At 36.1% G+C, this 18,552-nt stretch overlaps 1 protein-coding gene across 7 annotated transcripts in view; it reads right to left on the reverse strand.

Annotated features, from left to right (window-relative positions):
• The window catches only part of AKAP9 (A-kinase anchoring protein 9), a 150,828-nt gene that overhangs the window by 66,739 nt on the left and 65,537 nt on the right, over nt 1-18,552 (reverse strand). For 6 of the 7 annotated variants that reach the window (XM_060108824.1, XM_060108825.1, XM_060108823.1 and 3 more), the window contains 7 exons: nt 17,090-17,186; nt 16,821-16,970; nt 15,524-15,616; nt 4,860-5,213; nt 2,920-3,144; nt 1,687-1,827; nt 1,086-1,189 (listed from right to left, as the gene is read on the reverse strand). In XM_060108824.1, the coding sequence (XP_059964807.1) occupies nt 1,086-1,189; nt 1,687-1,827; nt 2,920-3,144; nt 4,860-5,213; nt 15,524-15,616; nt 16,821-16,970; nt 17,090-17,186 (1,164 nt within the window). The remainder of the gene's footprint in view (nt 1-1,085; nt 1,190-1,686; nt 1,828-2,919; nt 3,145-4,859; nt 5,214-15,523; nt 15,617-16,820; nt 16,971-17,089; nt 17,187-18,552) is intronic. The other variant, XM_060108820.1, reaches the window with a different exon arrangement.

An 18,552-nucleotide genomic window follows, 5' to 3' on the forward strand; every position in this document is an offset into this window, starting at 1 on the left:
ACTTTTTCTGAGGTTTTGTTCAAGCCCCAAACACCCCCGGACTAGGATAATTTGAAAATATTTCTACATAAGAGAAGTGATTAAAATTAATATGATGGTAAAAAGAAATAAATAGGAATACTCATTTATGAACACTCACTACAAAAATTCCTAAAAACTAAACACTGTATAATTTAAAAAATATACCAATTAGAGATAAATAATATAAAATAAACATTTTGTTTATTTTATATTGCCATGGTAACTCTAATTTTCATACACTGTCTTTCTTGTTTGAGTTCCATACTGACTGTGTTCCATACTGATGATCCAATGGGGAAGCCAAAATCTTAGGGGCCAAATTCCTCCATGCAAGCTGAGGAAGGAGGTTAGGAGGACACAGAGGGTTGACAGTCACAGATTGGAAAAGGAGGAAATTAAGTTAGTAGATATTAGTTTTAATTTAAAATTAGAGAAATTATTTTCATTTGACCAAAACAAATTTTAAAATACTGTGCTTAAACTCCTAATATTAATGTGGGGTAACTATTCTCATTTTCATATTAATCTCTATAAAATCAAAGTAAGGGAAAGTTTTGTTCACATCGGATCATTAATTTATTCCTCTAAAAAAGTGGGATGTGGATTAAAAGGTCTCATCTGTTATAAAGTAAATGCATGAAAGAAGTTAAATGCAGACTATCACTAAAATCATTTTTTTTCTCGTCATGAACAAACCAGGGGGTGGCTTATACTGAATGCATGTCCAAACAGTGAAGGAATAAACTCACAAGCACAACTTTGTTTTTTAGGATAAAAAATGGCATATGAGCAGAATAAAATTAATCAAGAAAGGTTCAATAACCAAAGAATGCCTTATCATTCACTGAATGAAGTATATGATCAATATCCAATAAAATTACTTTATATACAAAAGATTTTTTTTAATTTGTCTATTTAATCATCAAAAACTGATTTTTTACATAAAGAGTACAATGTACAAATAAAATAAATGTACAAAATAAAAATAAGGACAAATAAAGTTTATAATATTGAGACAACTATTTTAACTCACTTTACATTGAAAAAATATGCGTTCTGTATACCTTTCACTGGACAGAATTTCAGGAGGCACCTCTTCAGGTTTTCTGTCCAATTCCTTTTCTTTAAAGGTCTGCTCCTCAATTTCTCCTTGGTTTTCATTTGCATTCTGTTTAAGTTTGTAAAAAGATAGAGAGGACAAGACAGAAAGAAAACCTGTCATCTTGGAAATAGCATGTCATTCTTCTATACTGTTATGACATGAAACAGAAGAAATCTCTGCGTGCAAAACAGATACTGTTTGAAATAGTATTTAACTATATTTTATCAAGAGGTTAGCATTGTCAAAAAAGATAAAAACAGTCTGGTGCACAGTTGAAAAAAATTTTAATGGGTTCAAGCTAAGGCATGCTACAATGCAACAATAAAGTTTGTTAGGTTACTCTGCTCCTTGGTAAAACAACAGCTGTTACTAAACCACTGTCAGATTCAAATTACCTTAAATGGAATGTAAGGAATCTTGACCCCACCTACCTTAAATGTAAACAATCACAAATATGTTAAGTTCATACCTATAAAAAATACATTTCACACAAACAACAAAGACACACAGATCCTACTGCATTGTGGATCCACTGCTCCTAGGTGGGTCAAAGTCCATACTACCTGTGTTTGCGTACTGCTGTTGCGCAGCTCACAACACAGCTTCTCTCTTCCAGCTAGAGACAGCTGCTTTAGTGCTTCCAGCTCCTCTAAAAGCACCCTCTCTCTCTCTGAAACCAGGTTTTCATTATCTATTGAGGATCTCTAAATAAGAAAAAAGGTCATGAGAGAATATTGTTTGCGACAGAAGGAAAAAGCAGGAATATTAAGCAGACTTCTTTTAACCCCCCTGGAACCAACAGGCCCTGGTTCTACCCTGCTTCATATTCCATGATTAGGGGTTAAAAGCATATATAAAGTTCAATGCAAAATTTGAAACTTAAAATAAAGTTAATTAGGCCTAAATATTCAGCAATTTTTGCAGCTCAATTAATATTATTTTTATATGCCAGTTTTGCATTGAACATTCAGAAGTTTAAATTCACAAAATGCAATGAAGAAAAGCAAAATTAATTTTTCCAAATGATATATCTTATGTTCAACTCCCAATTTTCCTATTATTCTATACCTGAAACTATATTTCAAGAGTTCTCTATTTGTTATCTCTTGTTTTAGCTTAACTTTTCAAAATAAATTGAATAAATTTGTTTTTATAAGAACTTTTACATAAATATTTGCTTTTCTACAATGATTTTGTGAGTATATTATATACAGCAATTGAAAAGAATCCAGCTCCCAAATACCAAGGAATATGTAAATTTAGTCAAGAAAGTGGTAAGAACATTATGTAAATTTGCATTTCTCAAATCAAGAAGAGATGTTTCCCTGGAGAAGGTTCCAGAAACATACTACTTCAGATTTCCATTCATGATTAAAAAGATAGAATAAAGATAGATAAAGGTAAACCTTGGAGATGCTAATTGGTGGACTCACAAAACTATAAATAAACATGGGAAAACTGAATATCAACTGCACCTCAGCACAAAGAATTTTCAAAACTGTCAAAGTACTTTTGCCATGTATGGTCAATTGAATGTTTAAAAACAAACAGCCTTGTAACCACTTTTTCAATGCCTAAAAAGGCAGATATCTCAAACAGTAGAGAGATAGTGCACTCCAAGGTTGAGTTAGGTGTCCCTAACAAGATCTTAGGCTGTTGTGCTGGTGGAGTCTGTTCCTGATGTTAAATATTTGTATTTATTCATATCACGGCAATAATTCTGACTTTAAAAAAAAAAGCTATATAAAGAACACTGCTATTTTAATTGGGGAGGAAAGGGACTCTGGGTCCCATACCTGGGCTAATTGTTTATTCAGCCTCTTGATCTCTTCTTGCAGCTGTTCCTGGTCTTCTCGCTGTCTCTCCATCTGCCGCATGTGTGCCTGCCTTAAAAGTTCCATTGCCTGTTGATGTTCTTGGTATTGTCGTACAAGTTCCTGCCTCATATCTTCTAACTGTTCTTCATTTAACATTAGTTGTCTAGAAGCATCCATACTTGATACCAAAATCTCATCATGGAGCTATAACAGTAAAAAAAATAAATTAATTAGTTAATTAAAATTTCAACCATAAAACATTTTGTGGAAATCTGTCAGCATTGATATTTTAAATACAAACGAAAGTAATTCTAATACTAACCCCACAAAGCACCTCATTTTAAAATTCTCATTATTAAACTAAAACAAATAATTTTTAAATTTGTCTTAATTATAATTTCAAATCAATGTGAAGTTAGTTTATTATCATTATACATGTTGTTCTCCAAAAGCAAAGTAACTATCAGTTATTTCAGACATAATCTAAGGGAGGAGAAGAATTAAGAAAGACATTCAAGATTCCTTCTACTCTTTTTTTTTTTTTTTTGCGGTAGCCGGGCCTGTCACTGTTGTGGCCTCTCCCGTTGCGGAGCACAGGCTCCGGACACGCAGGCTCAGCGGCCATGTCTCACGGGCCCAGCCGCTCCACGGCATGTGGGATCTTCCCGGACCGGGGCACGAACCCGTGTCCCCTGCATCGGCAGGCGGACTCTCAACCACTGCGCCACCAGGGAAGCCCTCCTTCTACTCTTAATGAATGAATAACTCCATTATTTCTCTTGACATTTTATAAGAAAATAATATAAATGGAATACTTATATTTTAAAATTAAATTTATAAAAAGAGAAATTTTACCTCTTTAATTTATATTATGCAGTGGTCATCAGAGTACTACAGAGAAATGCTTGATAAGAAACAAACTTCAATAATTTTTATTTGGAAATAAAAGCCTTATATTCCACTTTCTCATACTCATAAGTCTACTCCTTAATGGGTTTCAACAAGTACCTCAATTCCTAAAGAGCTACTACTTAAACAAATCTTTCTGCCTTGAACAGTTGCTGGCAAATTAAAGAGGTTTACATGATTACCTCACAACTTTGCACTTCATAAAGAGTTGACAATTTTCATTGAATATGCCTCTAAAAAGATATAACCTATCATGAACATTAATAAAAAATATGAATTAAGATAATTTTAAAAGAAGCAGAATTTACTACATTCTGTTAAAGGCCCAAACAGTTGAGGTATAGACACAGGATAGATCTTCCATTAATGAATAAGTAAAGAAAAAGAGTATTAGTATAAACAGAGTAGACTGCTTTAAATTGTCTTCTCAAATGGGCAGCTCTTTCCTTGTGATATTATCCTATTAAATTAAGCAAATCTTTTAATCATACATATTGCCAAATTGTAGTATAACTGATCTTGAATTGACTGAAACAAAATTAATGTAGGTATAACTTACAATGAGGTTTTACCATGCACAATGTGTACAGGACAAACAGGAATACTATGAATCTGACTAGTTTTATTTAATAATAATATTGTCATTTATTCTTACACTTTAAAAATCCCAAGTTGAGACTGAATTGAATACTTATCTTCTCCATTAAGCAATATTACTGTTAATATTTTTATAGTGAGGAAAGTCACATTTTTTTTTTTTTTTTTTTTTTTGCGGTACGCGGGCCTCTCACTGTTGTGGCCTCTCCCGTTGCAGAGCACAGGCTCCGGATGCGCAGGCTCAGTGGCCATGGCTCACGGGCCTAGCCGCTCCGCGGCATGTGGGATCTTCCTGGACCGGGGCACGAACCCGTGTCCCCTGCATTTGCAGGTGGACTCTCAACCACTGCGCCACCAGGGAAGCCCCCACACTTTTTTTAAATAAGTTTTTATGCTGAAGGAAGCATACTTACAGATTCTCTGACCATAAATGTTTTATCTTTGGAGAACATTTCTTCTGAAATAGTCAGTTCATGGTCCTTTGATTCTAGTATATCATCAAGATTACCCTTGTCTGATAACAGAACTTCCTTTCCATCTTCTCCTAACTCTTTACTAAGTGGTTTAAATTCTTCTTTAAATTTCTTGTCTGTTGCCTCCAAAGTCTGAAAACCAAAGTGACCTTGTGATAATTTCATTTCATTTAAATAATGTTCTTCCTGACAGAGAGCAGATGCTTGTTTTGAAGATGGAGCATCTTCTTTTTCCCCAGATATTCTAGATAGTTCAGTTTGCTGAGCAAATGCTATACTCATTGACACAATGACCTAAAGAAATGATGCAAACAAAAAACGATTAGATCTATAAATACTACCAGGAATTTAAAAAGCAAGTTACCTCTCAAAATTACACAGACTAGTAAAAAGATGCCCTCATGCTTTTAAACTAAAAGAAATCCTAGGATAAAATGATAAGGAGATAAAGATTCTCTATTTTACAGTTAATCTACTGTCAAAGTATTTTACTGCCTGCCTTTTAAAAATGAATAATTGTAAAAAAATTTTTCTTACCGTAACAGCAATAAATGTTTGGTATAGAAATTTAAATATCTTTAAGTCAAGAAATATATTTCTATATAATTTTAAATGGGTTTAAAGTTTCATATTATACAGATGTACTATAAATTTATTTAATCAATTCTCTATGTTGACATTCAGACTAAATCCATTCTTTTTTTTTTTTTTTTTTTTTTGGCAGTACGTGGGCCTCTCACTGTTATGGCCTCTCCCCTTGCAGAGCACAGGCTCCGGACATGCAGGCTCAGTGGCCATGGCTCACGGGCCCAGCCGCTCCATGGCATGTGGGATCTTCCCAGACCGGGGCACGAACCTGTGTCCCCTGCATCGGCAGGCGGACTCTCAATCACTGCACCACCAGGGAAGCCCTGAGACTGAATCCATTCTTAACACTAAACACCCCTGTTATGAAATCTTTTAAACCATATCATTGAGCATATTCTTTCTGATTTCCTTGCAGTAAATCCCCAGAAGTACAGCAGGAGTGTAACAGGGAAGAGCCAATTTTGATTCCACCTTTCAATCTGCTTCTTTTACTTTAACCTTTGCTTTTTGTTGCTTTTGTTATTATAATCATACATAATGGCCTGCTTCATGGAACCGTGCCCCTCTGCCTGAATGTGAAACTAAAGTGCCTTTGTTCAGCTCACAGGGAGACAATCTGACCCTGCCCACCTGTGAATGGCTGCAGAAAAGAAGAAAATAACACATCCCTGCCCTGAGGCTGGCCATCCCAGGAGATATCTGTAAGACTTATGGCCTTTTTACTTTACTTCCCCACTTCTTCCCACTCTCTGTTCTTAAAAGAAACTGGCATCCAAACCCCAATAAGATGGTTTTTTGGAGACATTAGTCTGCCATCTTCTCGGTCTAATGGCTTTCCAAATAAAGTTGTATTTCTTGCCTCAACACCTCATCTCCCGACTTACTGGCCTGTTGTGCAGTGAGCAGAGTGAGCTTGGACTCAGTAACACTAGGTTTCTGTGATTAGTGAAACCTAGCGAGGCCCTGCGCGGCTCCCACACACGGAGATCTTTCCCCACCCCACCCCCCCACCCCCCGGGTTTCTTGTAGGCAAGACTCCAGCCTCCATGACCCTCCCTGAGTTCCAAAGGGTAGATTCCAACAGTTGCTCATCAAGGGAGGAGTAGCCAAGAAACCACCTGAGGCCAGATTAAAGGGACCAGAGAAGGTCATCAAGATTAGGAGACCAACCACCTCAGACGAGATTAAGGGAGGGCAAGCCCTGATCTTGTCAGAGACCCCACCCTTAAACTATTGCTTTAAAACTCATCAAATCCTCCCGGGGTGGGACACAGTTTTCAAGGGCAGGAGCCTGCTGTGTCCCCCTTTGCCTGGCAAAGCAATAAAGCTATCCTCTTCTATCAATACTTCATCCCAAACTCTGTCTCCAAGATTTGATTCAGCACCAGAGTACAGAGAAGCTGAGCTTTCGGCATCATTGGTAAGGATGATGATACAATTCAATCTAATCTATTTTACTTTTCACTTCAACTGTGATCCTGAATTCCTGCTTATTTTAGTTCCATCTACCACAGGTACTTAGAAATTCTGACTAGCAGCCTTGGCTCTGACAAGTCTAAGCCTCTGAGAACCAACTGTATGGATAACTTTATTTTGAGTCCCATCTCCAGATATAATTTGCAGTGGGGGAAGCCTGATTGCCATAGTCTAAGATATAAGATACAGCATGCCTGGGATTTGAAACTTTTGTGCCTATTGACCTTCAACCTTTTCTGGTTTTCCTGTTGGTCCTGGCCATATAACTGAACTATCACTTTAACGTCCGCCTTTTTTTTTTTTTTAATTGGGGTATTTGCTTTACAATGTTGTGTTAGTTTCTGCTGTACAGCGAAGTGAATCAGCTATATGTATACAAATATCCCCTCTTTGTTGGATTTCTTTTCCATTTAGGTCACCACAGAGCACTGAATAGAGCTCCCTGTGCTATAAAGCAGGGTCTCACTAGTTATCTATTTTATACGTAGTAGTGTATATATGTCAATCCCAATCTCCCAATCCATCCCACCCTGCCTTACCCTCCTTGGTGTCCATATGTTTGTTCGCTACGTCTGTGCCTCTATTTCTGCTTTGCAAATAGGTTCATCTGTACCATTTTTCTAGTTTCCACATGTATGTTAGTGTCCTGTCTTGAACTTGATTTGCATATCTGGGGTCCTGATTCCCACCTGGTTCCTGCTAGCCTCTCCTCCTTCCTCCCAGTTGCTATGTCTTCTAGCAGCTGAATGGAGTCCTACTTCAATAGAATGATGCTGATGATAACGGACAAGTACAGCAAGAATAAAAGCAGCAACAATCATTTATCAATCCCTTGTATTATTTCATTTAAATCCTACAATAAGCAGCTACATAGCACAGGGAGATCAGCTCCATGCTTTGTGACCACCTAGAGGGGTGCGATAGGGAAGGTGGGAGGGAGACGAAAGAGGGAGGGGATATGGGGATATATGTATACATATAGCTGATTCACTTTGTTATACAGCAGAAACTAACACAACACTGTAAAGCAATTATACTCCAATAAAAATGTTTAAAAAATTTAAAAAAATAAAATGAAAATAAAAATCCTACAAGGTAGGTACAATTATTACCCCAGTTTAATCAGATGAGGAAACTAAGGAGAAAGATTAAGTAGATTAAGAGACTGAGTGATCTGCTTGTCTCTTTGACCCCCAAAACAAAGAGCAAATAAATGGTGAAAGGGGGGTTGAAATTTTGCAGTCTTACCTAGGCCCACCTTCTAAAATGTAACATTACAGTATTACTTCCATATCAGAACAAATCTGCCTGGAAGATCTGTTACAATTGAATTAGGAAGAATAATTATAATAACAGTAGTCAGTTCTGAGAAAACTGAAGCACAGCAAGATTAGGAGCCAAATCAATGGTAACATATGTAACAAATGTTAGAGATTTGAATCAAACTGTGTCTAATTACAGAGCTCAAGCACCTTAAACACTACATATTATACTGTTTCTGCCCAGACAAACCACTACTACATCTCACCTACTAAACTGGACTTCCTGGATGCCTATTCCAGCTTACCCAGAACCAGGGTTTGGTGGTAATGTTCTGGACACTGTCATCTGGAAAATATGCCCATTACAGCAAAGTGTCAAAGACAGAGATGAAAGAATTAGTGAACTAGGCAATACAGCTTAGCAAAACATACCTTCAATCTTATCTAACTAGTGGTCAAGGCCTTAAAACTGGCCTCTATTTTAATCTCTTGCCTTGAACCTGATCTGCCTCTCTCTCAATACTAAGAATGCAACGTGGAAAGACAAAAAGATTAAAAATATGAAAGAGAAGCAAAAAGATATGAAGAACAGTGAGAATATTCAACCAACATCTAATCAAGAGTTCCAGGAGGACACACTAGAGAACAATGGAAAGAAAATATTTCATGAGATAATGACTGAGAATACAGAATACACCACTCCTAAGATTCAAGAAGGCCAATGAATCATAGAAGAACAAATAAAGAGAACACCAAAAACAAAAAGAAGACCTTAAAGTCTCCAGAAAAAAAATGTATTCCCTATGAGGGAACAACAGTTAAAACAACAAGCACTTTCTCAGCATAAACAAGAAAAGTCAGAAAACAATGGAATGTTATCTTTACAGTTTTGACATAAAAATAACTGTCAACTCAGATTCAAATGGTGAACAAAACCATCTTTCATAAATAAAAACAAAATAAAGATATAAAATGAAGACAAAAACAGAGTTTACTCTGAATAGACCATCAATAAAAGAACTTCTAAAGGGTGTCCCTTCAGCAGAAAAATGATCCTAGAAGTTAAGGCCTAAGAAAGGATTAGAAAATTAAAACTTTTTTTGTAAATATGTGGATAAATCTAAACACTGATAGGTATAAAGCAATAATAACTGCATCTAAATTGTGGAATAAAAAAACACTACATAGAGATTTGTAATTCCAGTCAGCATAAAGTAAGCTTGCTATGGCCTCTCTCCCACTGACTGCAACTGAAAACTCTGAACAAAATACAAAAGCAAACTACCTGAGAATTCTGAAAAGTAAACAAAAGCAGGGAAATAGCAGAGGGAGTCAAAACTTGGAGAAGAAGAAGAAAAAAAAAATCTTGGAGAAGAAATCTGTATAGAGAGGGTGAAACAGAACTTGTGGTCTGAACCTAACTGGGTTGTCTTAGTTAAAAAAAAAAAAAAATTCACAGTCTCCACAGGATTATAAGACCTAGAGTCTACAGAACCAAATATTCAAAATGTTCAAGATACAATTCAGAATTAGATGACATATACTTTCTCGCATGTCGAAATTGTTGCCAGGAGATCCACTCTTAAAAAAAAAACCAAACAAACGCTAAAGGATGTTTTTCAGGCTGAAGGGAAATAACACCAAAGGGAAACAAAGTGTGAAAAACAGCAGAATACATATTCTTTTCAAGTATGCATGGAGTATCCAAACAGACAGAACATATTTGGGGCAACAAATTTAAATGAACTGAAATCATACAAGGTATGCCTAGCCATGAAGAAATTAAAAATTATATTAATCAAATCAATCAATAGGAAGATATCTGAAAATCCCAAAGACATGGATATCAAACAACATATTTCTAAATAACCGATGAATCAAAAAGGAGGTCAAAAGAGAAATAAAAGATTTGGATTGAATGAAAATTTGTGGAATGAAGCTTAAAGAATAACTTCAAGGGAAACTTATGGCATTAAATGCATACATTGGAAAAGAAGAAAGGTCTTTTAGGAAACTAGAAAAAGAAGAGCAAATTAAACCCAAAGCAAACAGAAACAAGCAAAAAATAAAGAACAACCAATGAAAATAAAACAAAAACAATTTAAAAAAACCCAAAAGCTGGATCCTTTGAAATATCAATATAATCAATAAATTTCTAGCTACACTGACAAGGAAAAAAGTGAGAAAGTACAGATAACATTCAGATCCCACAGCCATTAAATGATAAAGGGATACTATAAACAGCTTTACCAAAAATAAATTCAACAGCTTAGATGAAATGGACCAATTCCTTGAGTGACACAAACTACCAAAGCTCACTCTAAAATAAATACAGCACCTGTAAATAACAAAATCTATTAAAGAAACTGAATTCAGTTAAAAAAAAAAAAAAACTTCCAACAAGGTAAACTCTAGGCCCAGTAAGATTCATTATCTAATTCTACAAAATATTTAAGTCTGAAATAGTACCAGTACGACATAAATTCTTCTGGAAAATAGAAGAAGGAATATATTTCAGCATTTTATAAGACCAGCATTATCCTAATATCAAAACCAAAGACATTATAAGAAAATAAAGCTAAGGGATAATGTTTCTCATGAAAACTGAATACAGACAAATATTCTTTTTATCTCAGCCACACCATGTAGCTTGTGGGATCCTAATTCCCCACCAGGGACTGAACCTGCGAATTCCCCAAACAGTCTTGGCAAAGTATTATTAAATATTGTAGAACCCAACAATATAAAATGGAGGAGACTGGCTCCAAAGGGACATGAAAACACTTTGGAGGTGATGGAAATGTTTTAAATCTTGATTGTGGTGTTCGTTTCATACATGCAAACGTTTGTTAAAATTCACTAAATTTTGCACTTATAATTAGGGAATGTAAATTTCATGTAAATTACACCTCAATAAGGATGATTACAAGCAAACAACAAAAACCTGACCATATGTTAAGTCACAAACCAAACTTTTGAAATTCTGAAAAGCTGGTATCATAAAGATCACTTCCCCCCCCCAACCCCGGGTATGTGGGCCTCTCAGTGTTGTGGCCTTTCCCATTGCGGAGCACAGGCTCCGGACGCGCAGGCTCAGCGGCCATGGCTCACGGGCCCAGCCACTCCGCAGCATGTGGGATCCTCCTGGACCGGGGCACAAACCTGTGTCCCCCTGCATCGGCAGGCTGACTCTCAACCACTCCGCCACCAGGGAAGCCCAAGATCACTTTCTTTTGTATATTCATTTAGATTAGAAATGGATAACAAATAATGAAAAGAACTGTGTGGTTTGAAACAAACAAAAAAACAGACTCATCTACCTTGTAATTCTCTCCTTTCTATTCACCACACCATCTAACCAAATTTCCCCTGTGTTTACAATTAACTCTGCCTGCTCTGTGCCTGTGTAGCTGAACTTAATTGAGGAGAAAAATAAAAAACCAAGCTGACTGGTCTCATTTTAAACTCACAACCACTACCCTTGAAATGAGCCATTAGTGATACTGGGTGATTCTACTCAATTTCCCTTGTCTTTTCCATTTCTTATTCCTCCTCTTAGCCCTTTGTTTTCTTGTTTTCTCCTTAAAGCTCCAACATCTCTTCCTTTCTCATTCTCAGGTGCCGACTTTGCTTTTTATTTTACTGAGAAAACAGAAGCAATCAGAAAAGAACTTCCACAGTCTCCAAATACTGCATCTGAAAACATACCCAAATCATGAGTCAAATATTCTTACCTTCCTTCCTGTTTTAATGGATTAAACTACCATGCTCCTATCTAATGGCAACTTTTCAGGGGATTGCATCTCTTCTCATCTACTCATGGACATTGCTCCAGCAACTGTTCCTCTCTCTCTTTAATCAGCTATTTTTTTCCCTTTCTCCTCAATCACTTCTATTAGCATAGAAATACGATGTGATATCCTTCATCTTAAACAAAAACAAACCAGCAACAACAAAAATCCACTACTTGACTGCCTACATCACCCTTTAGCTACCACTGTACTTGCCCTCTTTCAAGTAAGACTCAAAATAATTCCTCATTCTTCTCCTTCACTTTCTCTCAAATCCAATGTAATCAGTTTGTCTTTACCATCCCATCAAATGTGTTCTTGTGAAAGTCACCAATGATTTCACATTGTAAAATCCAATGATTTATTTGCACTTCTAATCTTTCTTGACTTATCAGAAACACCTGACACAGTTTAGTACATTCTCTTCTTGATACACTTTTATTATTGGCTTCTGTGATGCAATCTTTTGTCCTTTCCATATTTAATTTACCACTCCTTCTTCACCTCCTTTGTTCTTCCTCATTTCTCTGACCTCTAAACATCGGCACTGGGCTTCCCTGGTGGCGCAGTGGTTAAGAATCCGCCTGCCAATGCAGGGGACACAGGTTTGAGCCCTGGTCCGGGAAGATCCCACATGCTGCGGAGCAACTAAGCCTGTGCACCATAACTACTGAGCCTGCGCTCTAGAGCCCGTGGTCCGCAACAAGAGAAGCCACCGCAACAAGAAGCCCGTGCACCACAACGATGAGCAGCCCCCACTCACTGCAACTAGAGAAAGCCTGCGTGCAGCAACGAAGACCCAATGCAGCCAAAAATAAATAAATTAATTTTTAAAAAAAAGAAAGAAAAGCATTAAACATCGGCATTCTCTAGGCTCAGTTCCCAGGTCCCTGCTCTATTTACACTCACTATATTAATATTTTTCAGTATTTTTCACTGCAACCATGGCAAATATACACATACAACAACAATAAAAAAATTTTTATATTGTGACCCAAAGCATACATAGGTACTTGTGTGTATATGTTTTATATAATTGAACTTTTCCATTAATATTAAAATCCTGGTCCCAAACCAATACATTGATTTCATTACTTAAAAAGAAGTTATATCTCATAGCTTGAAAAACACTAGATACTAACTACTGTATTTACACGTCTAGTTTTATCTTAGTTCCTGAACTCTAGATTTATATATCCAATCACTTCCTTAACACTTATATTTACACATTTAATAAGTGTTTTGTATATAACAGGAAAGCTGAATCCTTAAGTCACCCACTCCTCTCCAGAAACTACTCCTTTGTGTTCTTTTTCATCCTACATCCAGCACCTAAGTAAACAGTAACTCCATTCTTCCATTTGCTTAGATCAAATTACCTGCAGTATTATCTTCTCTTGAAGGGCAAGTCCTTGCCCCTCTTTCCCTGTATTTCTTCTTCTTGTATCTAGTTAACATCTGCTGAGGAGATAAATCTGTACCAGGACTTCACAATATTTCTCCAAATGGAACCCATGAATACAGAGGTGGCAGGACTGAATCAAACCATCCTCCAACTCGGCAAAGCTGGCAGTTGGGCAGGTGACCTTCACACTCTTGCCAGTTCTCCCCGGACACCTCTTGAAGACATCCACTGGAGAACTGTTGACTTTTTCTTTTGCATCCCACTTTCTTAAAAGGTGCTCAATCTGTTATCTTCACGATTCACTCTCTCACTTCCATCTGGATTCTGCCCTAATGTCACTTCAAAAGTGAGGTCTTCTGTTATTACCCTATATAAAATAACACCATCTCACTCCCCATGGAATTTCCTGGTCCTATTACCCTGGTTCATTTTTTTCTTCATAGTATTTACTACCATCTGTATGTATATTGTTTATTTGCACCGACTAAAATGTAAGGTCTATAGGAGTAATGATTTCATCTCTTTTTCCTCTGTTATACCCTAGCATTCAGAATACTGCTTGGCAGTGAAATGTTAATGAATGTCTATTTTTTCAATAGTACCTACCCAAATCACAGGCTGAATCTAATGTTATCTATGTTGGGAATCACTGCCTCTACTGGCTTCTTCTATATACCCTGTGCTTTTAAAACAATGTTTCTCAGTCTTTTTCTAATATCGTATGTGAGGGTTATAGGGTAGAGCATAATCCTATCTGTACTGGTGACTAATATGAACCATCTATACTATTCTAGGATCAAACTGGGCCATCAAATGTTGTCTCTTAGATCACAGTACCTTGGCTGCCTTTGGAACAGTTTTTACTGACATGTACTTTGGTAATCTGCTATCAGCTTGGATAAATGATGCTTCACAAAACAGATTTATATCATCACCATTATCATAGTAGTAAGACTACTTTAAAAATGTCACTTATGAGTCTTTACTATCTTCTAGGTGCTTTATATGTATTAGTTCATTGAATCTTCACAAGAATTACTATTATTTCTATTATTCTCCTCTTTTAACATAGAGGGAGCTGAGATTGAAAACTTAAGTAACTTTCCTAAGATCACAAATCTAGTAAAGCAGAAGAACAAGAACTTAAAGCATGGTAAATCCTATACCAAACCTCATGTTCTTAACTACTATACTACGATGCTCTGCTATAAACATTTCACTTGAGAAATTTATGTAAAAGAAAAGAAAACCTGCAAGTCTCTAGAAGAACTAGATAGTGAGAGCTATATAAAAGTGATGGTGCCTCACTTTTTACTGTGAACTAAATATTCAATTCAGATATAGAAGTGAGTAGGTCTTTATGGCCCTCATATTTCCTTGAGTCTTGACTTCCTCATCTAATTTATGTTTAAACTAATTCCTCATGCATTTCCTGTAAGTTCGGTCACTCCTTCCACTTTAAAATGCATATACTCCACTATGATTGTTACATTGGAACAGTTTAAATATTATAAAAACCAAGCAAACTCAGAATTCAACTGTTCCAAAATAAGAACCCAATTAGGTACAAGTATTTTAAAAGAGAATACAGAGACAAAAGAAATGGAATCATAACGGTATTCTAGGTGATATGCTTGGTGCTCAAGAGATTACAAGAATAGCTCTGGGCATAACAGCATCTACAGTCATTAACATCACTTCTCTGGGAGGAGTTAGGCAAAGGCAAAGGTAATACGTAAAAGACCAAGCACTTTTCTCATTTCCTACCATATTCCCCACCTTTAAGGAAGGCCAAACTCTTTCCTACGGTACTACTCACAAGGTAACAAATTTGTAACTCTGAAAAGTTTCTAATTGCTATTCTACATCAAGAGAAGAATGCTTTTCTCTCAAAAGAAAAATTCACAGAACATTCCATTCAAAGGCAATTGTGGTTAATACCAGTATTTGACAACTTAAATGAGCTATGTATAAAATTTACAACAAAAAATAAAGTGCATTACCACCAATAAAATGTATGTTTTTTGAAGGCTAAAAGGGAATACAGACCACAATAACCTTCCAAATAAACTATAAACTTACCTTAGCTACTTCTTCTTCTAATCGTTCTTGGTACTGTTTTTCCAGCAACTTAACCATATTTGTTTCCTGTTTCACTCCAAATTCACCAGAAAACTAAATTAAAAAGCAAAATATGACATATTTATTTACACTAATTATACACCACTTATTTTTAAACTTCTACTCTCAAATATCTTCAAAAGATTACTATTTTTTAGAAAGCTTCTGAAAAATTTTAATAAATTTCTGCTCCCTTAATTAAAAACAATAATTCTAGTGAATAATTCTAGTGTACAATTCTACTAAATAATTGTACTTACTACTGTGAACTTAACAAAGATGCAAAGTGAGAAATATATTTATAATTACTAACACACAGTTCTAGAGTGGGGAAAAGATACTTCTTAAATATAATTAATAAGATGTGCATGTATTTAATTTTAAGTAATGTTAACAGTGGCTATCTTTGCTCATGACATTATAAACAAATTTCTTTTCTTCTTGGTACTTATTAATAGTATCCAGTTTTCTACAAATTACTTTTATAAACAGAAAAAAAAGAATGGTTATTTAAATGTAAACATGTTCTTGGCAAGAAAGTACTTCTTTATTTACCAATTATTTGAATGTCATCCAAACAGATATTCCATGTGGGATGAATGTGGAAGAACTGAGAATGTGGCCAATGTCTCTCTTCTATATCCAGAATGAGAGAGGGCAATGATCTTTTTCTGTAGGACTTAAGAACTAAAAATTTACTGAGTGAAGATCGGGGTTTTACAGTTATGTTTGAGAAAACTGGCCACAGATTGGGAATATATACAGTGCTGAGGAGAGGCAAAGGTGGTTTAGCTAGATGAGATATACTGTAAAAGATGAGGGGCTTTTCTATAGCATGGCCTGTGCTGAAGAAAGCCTCATCCAATGTCCCAGCCCTAGCATACTGAATTTTGGGAATTCCTAAATACTATTCTAGAGACAGCCTAGTTCAACTCCCCATGGTAGGAAGGAAAGCTGTTTCTCTTTTCTGAAACTAATTTGTTATAAAGTTCAGGGCACTGAAACTAATTTGTAATACACCCCATGTTATATAAAACAAGACAAATTTTAAACTAGAACGTATTTAGGGGGAAAAAAACACCTCTCAATTTTAACTTTCTTGTGTTTTTCCTATGCTACGAAAGTACATCAAATTTCTTCACTTATATATTCTTCTGGGTCTTTTACATAAGGTATTATCCTCATATTTACTATACTTAATTCTTAGCAACTATTTATTGGATAATTATTAAACCACAGACATAAAAATGATAGTAACAGGGCTTCCCTGGTGGCGCAGCGGTTGAGAGTCCGCCTGCCGATGCAGGGGACACGGGTTCGTGCCCTGGTCCGGGAAGATCCCACATGCCGCGGAGTGGCTGGGCCCTTGAGCCATGGCCGTTGAGCCTGCGTGTCCGGAGCCTGTGCTCTGCAACGGGAGAGGCCACAACAGTGAGAGGCCCACATACCGCCAAAAAAAAAAAAAAAAAAAAAAATGATAGTAACAAAAATAAAATCAGTGTACATAACAGTTTAAAGATATAATACCTCTGTTGCACCATCGATGTTCCATTTTAGACAACTTCCAGGGTATACTGTTTTCTGTACATCAGATTCAGTAATTACCATTGAATCAATGGAAAAGCTAAAAATAAATGAGGATGAAAGAATTAGTGTTGTGTGTAAATTTTACTGTTAGTCCAAATTTACAGCATGCATAAAATGTGTATTGGGGCAATGGAAACAAGAATGACAGGTCAGGAGTTACAGGTATTGTAACTTAAGTCATATTTTTGACTGATTAAAAATAAAGCAGCAGAATTAAATGATAGAATATTTTAACAGATTATCCCTGAATTTTATGCCATTGTATAAAGTCTACTACAAAAGCATGACACGGAGCTGTTTATAAGTATTAACACCTTTTTAAAGTTACCTATGCTATTATTGAGTAAAAAAGTTTGTAAAATCTCATTTTTATTAAAAATTTACACACACACACACACAGAGAAAAAAGTCTGGAAGAATACGCATCAAAAGCAACACTGATGGGCTTCCCTGGTGGCGCAGTGGTTAAGAATCCGCCTGCCAACGCAGGGGACACGGGTTCAATCCCTGGTCCAGGAGGATCCCACATGCTGTGGAGCAGCTATGCCCGTGCGCCATAACTACTGAGCCTGCTCTCTAGAGCCAGCGAGGCACAACTACTGAGCCCACGTGTCACAACTACTGAAGCCCCCGTGCCTAGAGCCCATGCTCTGCAACAAGAGAAGCCACCGCAATGAGAAGCCCGCGCACCGCAACAGAGTAGCCCCTGCTCACTGCAACTAGAGAAAGCCCGCACGCAGCAACAAAGACCCAATGCAGCCAATAAATAAATAAATAAATAAATAAGACCTTCATTTAAAAAAAAAAAGTAACACTGATTACCTCTAGTGGAACAGGTGGGCAGTGACAATAAGAAAGATTCTTAATTTATACATAACCATTTCTGGAATTTTTTGTTTTTAATCTATTCATGTATCTTTTGGTAGTCATGTCCTTATTTTGGATTGTATTGTATTTGGTCATTTCCAAATGTTCACTCTTACAAATAAAGCTACAGTGTAAATCTTCATAAATATAACTTTGCACACATCTGTACATGTTTCTACATAAAAAAATCCTATAATTTTTAATATTTAAAATTTTAATATAATGCCATATTTGAAAAACTTACATTAATTTAACTCCATAACAGTACCATTTAAGTATTTTCTCAAAACTTCAACAACACTGAGTCATAACAGTCTTAAAACTTCCTTAGAACATGTATGTCTTTATTTTTGAGATTACACATTCTTTCAAATGCTACTGGTCGTGAAAGTTTCTTCTGTTGTGACTTGCCTATACATCTTCTATATTCATGTTACATGATCGTACAAACTCATTTTTCTTGTCTTTATTCTCTGCCCTTTTCCTGGTTCTTCTTTCTTATCATTTTGTCTGTTTCTTCATAGTTTCTTGCATAC

This window comes from Mesoplodon densirostris, chromosome 9 (assembly GCF_025265405.1).
Source record: "Mesoplodon densirostris isolate mMesDen1 chromosome 9, mMesDen1 primary haplotype, whole genome shotgun sequence".
Classification (NCBI taxonomy): Eukaryota; Metazoa; Chordata; class Mammalia; order Artiodactyla; family Ziphiidae; genus Mesoplodon; species Mesoplodon densirostris.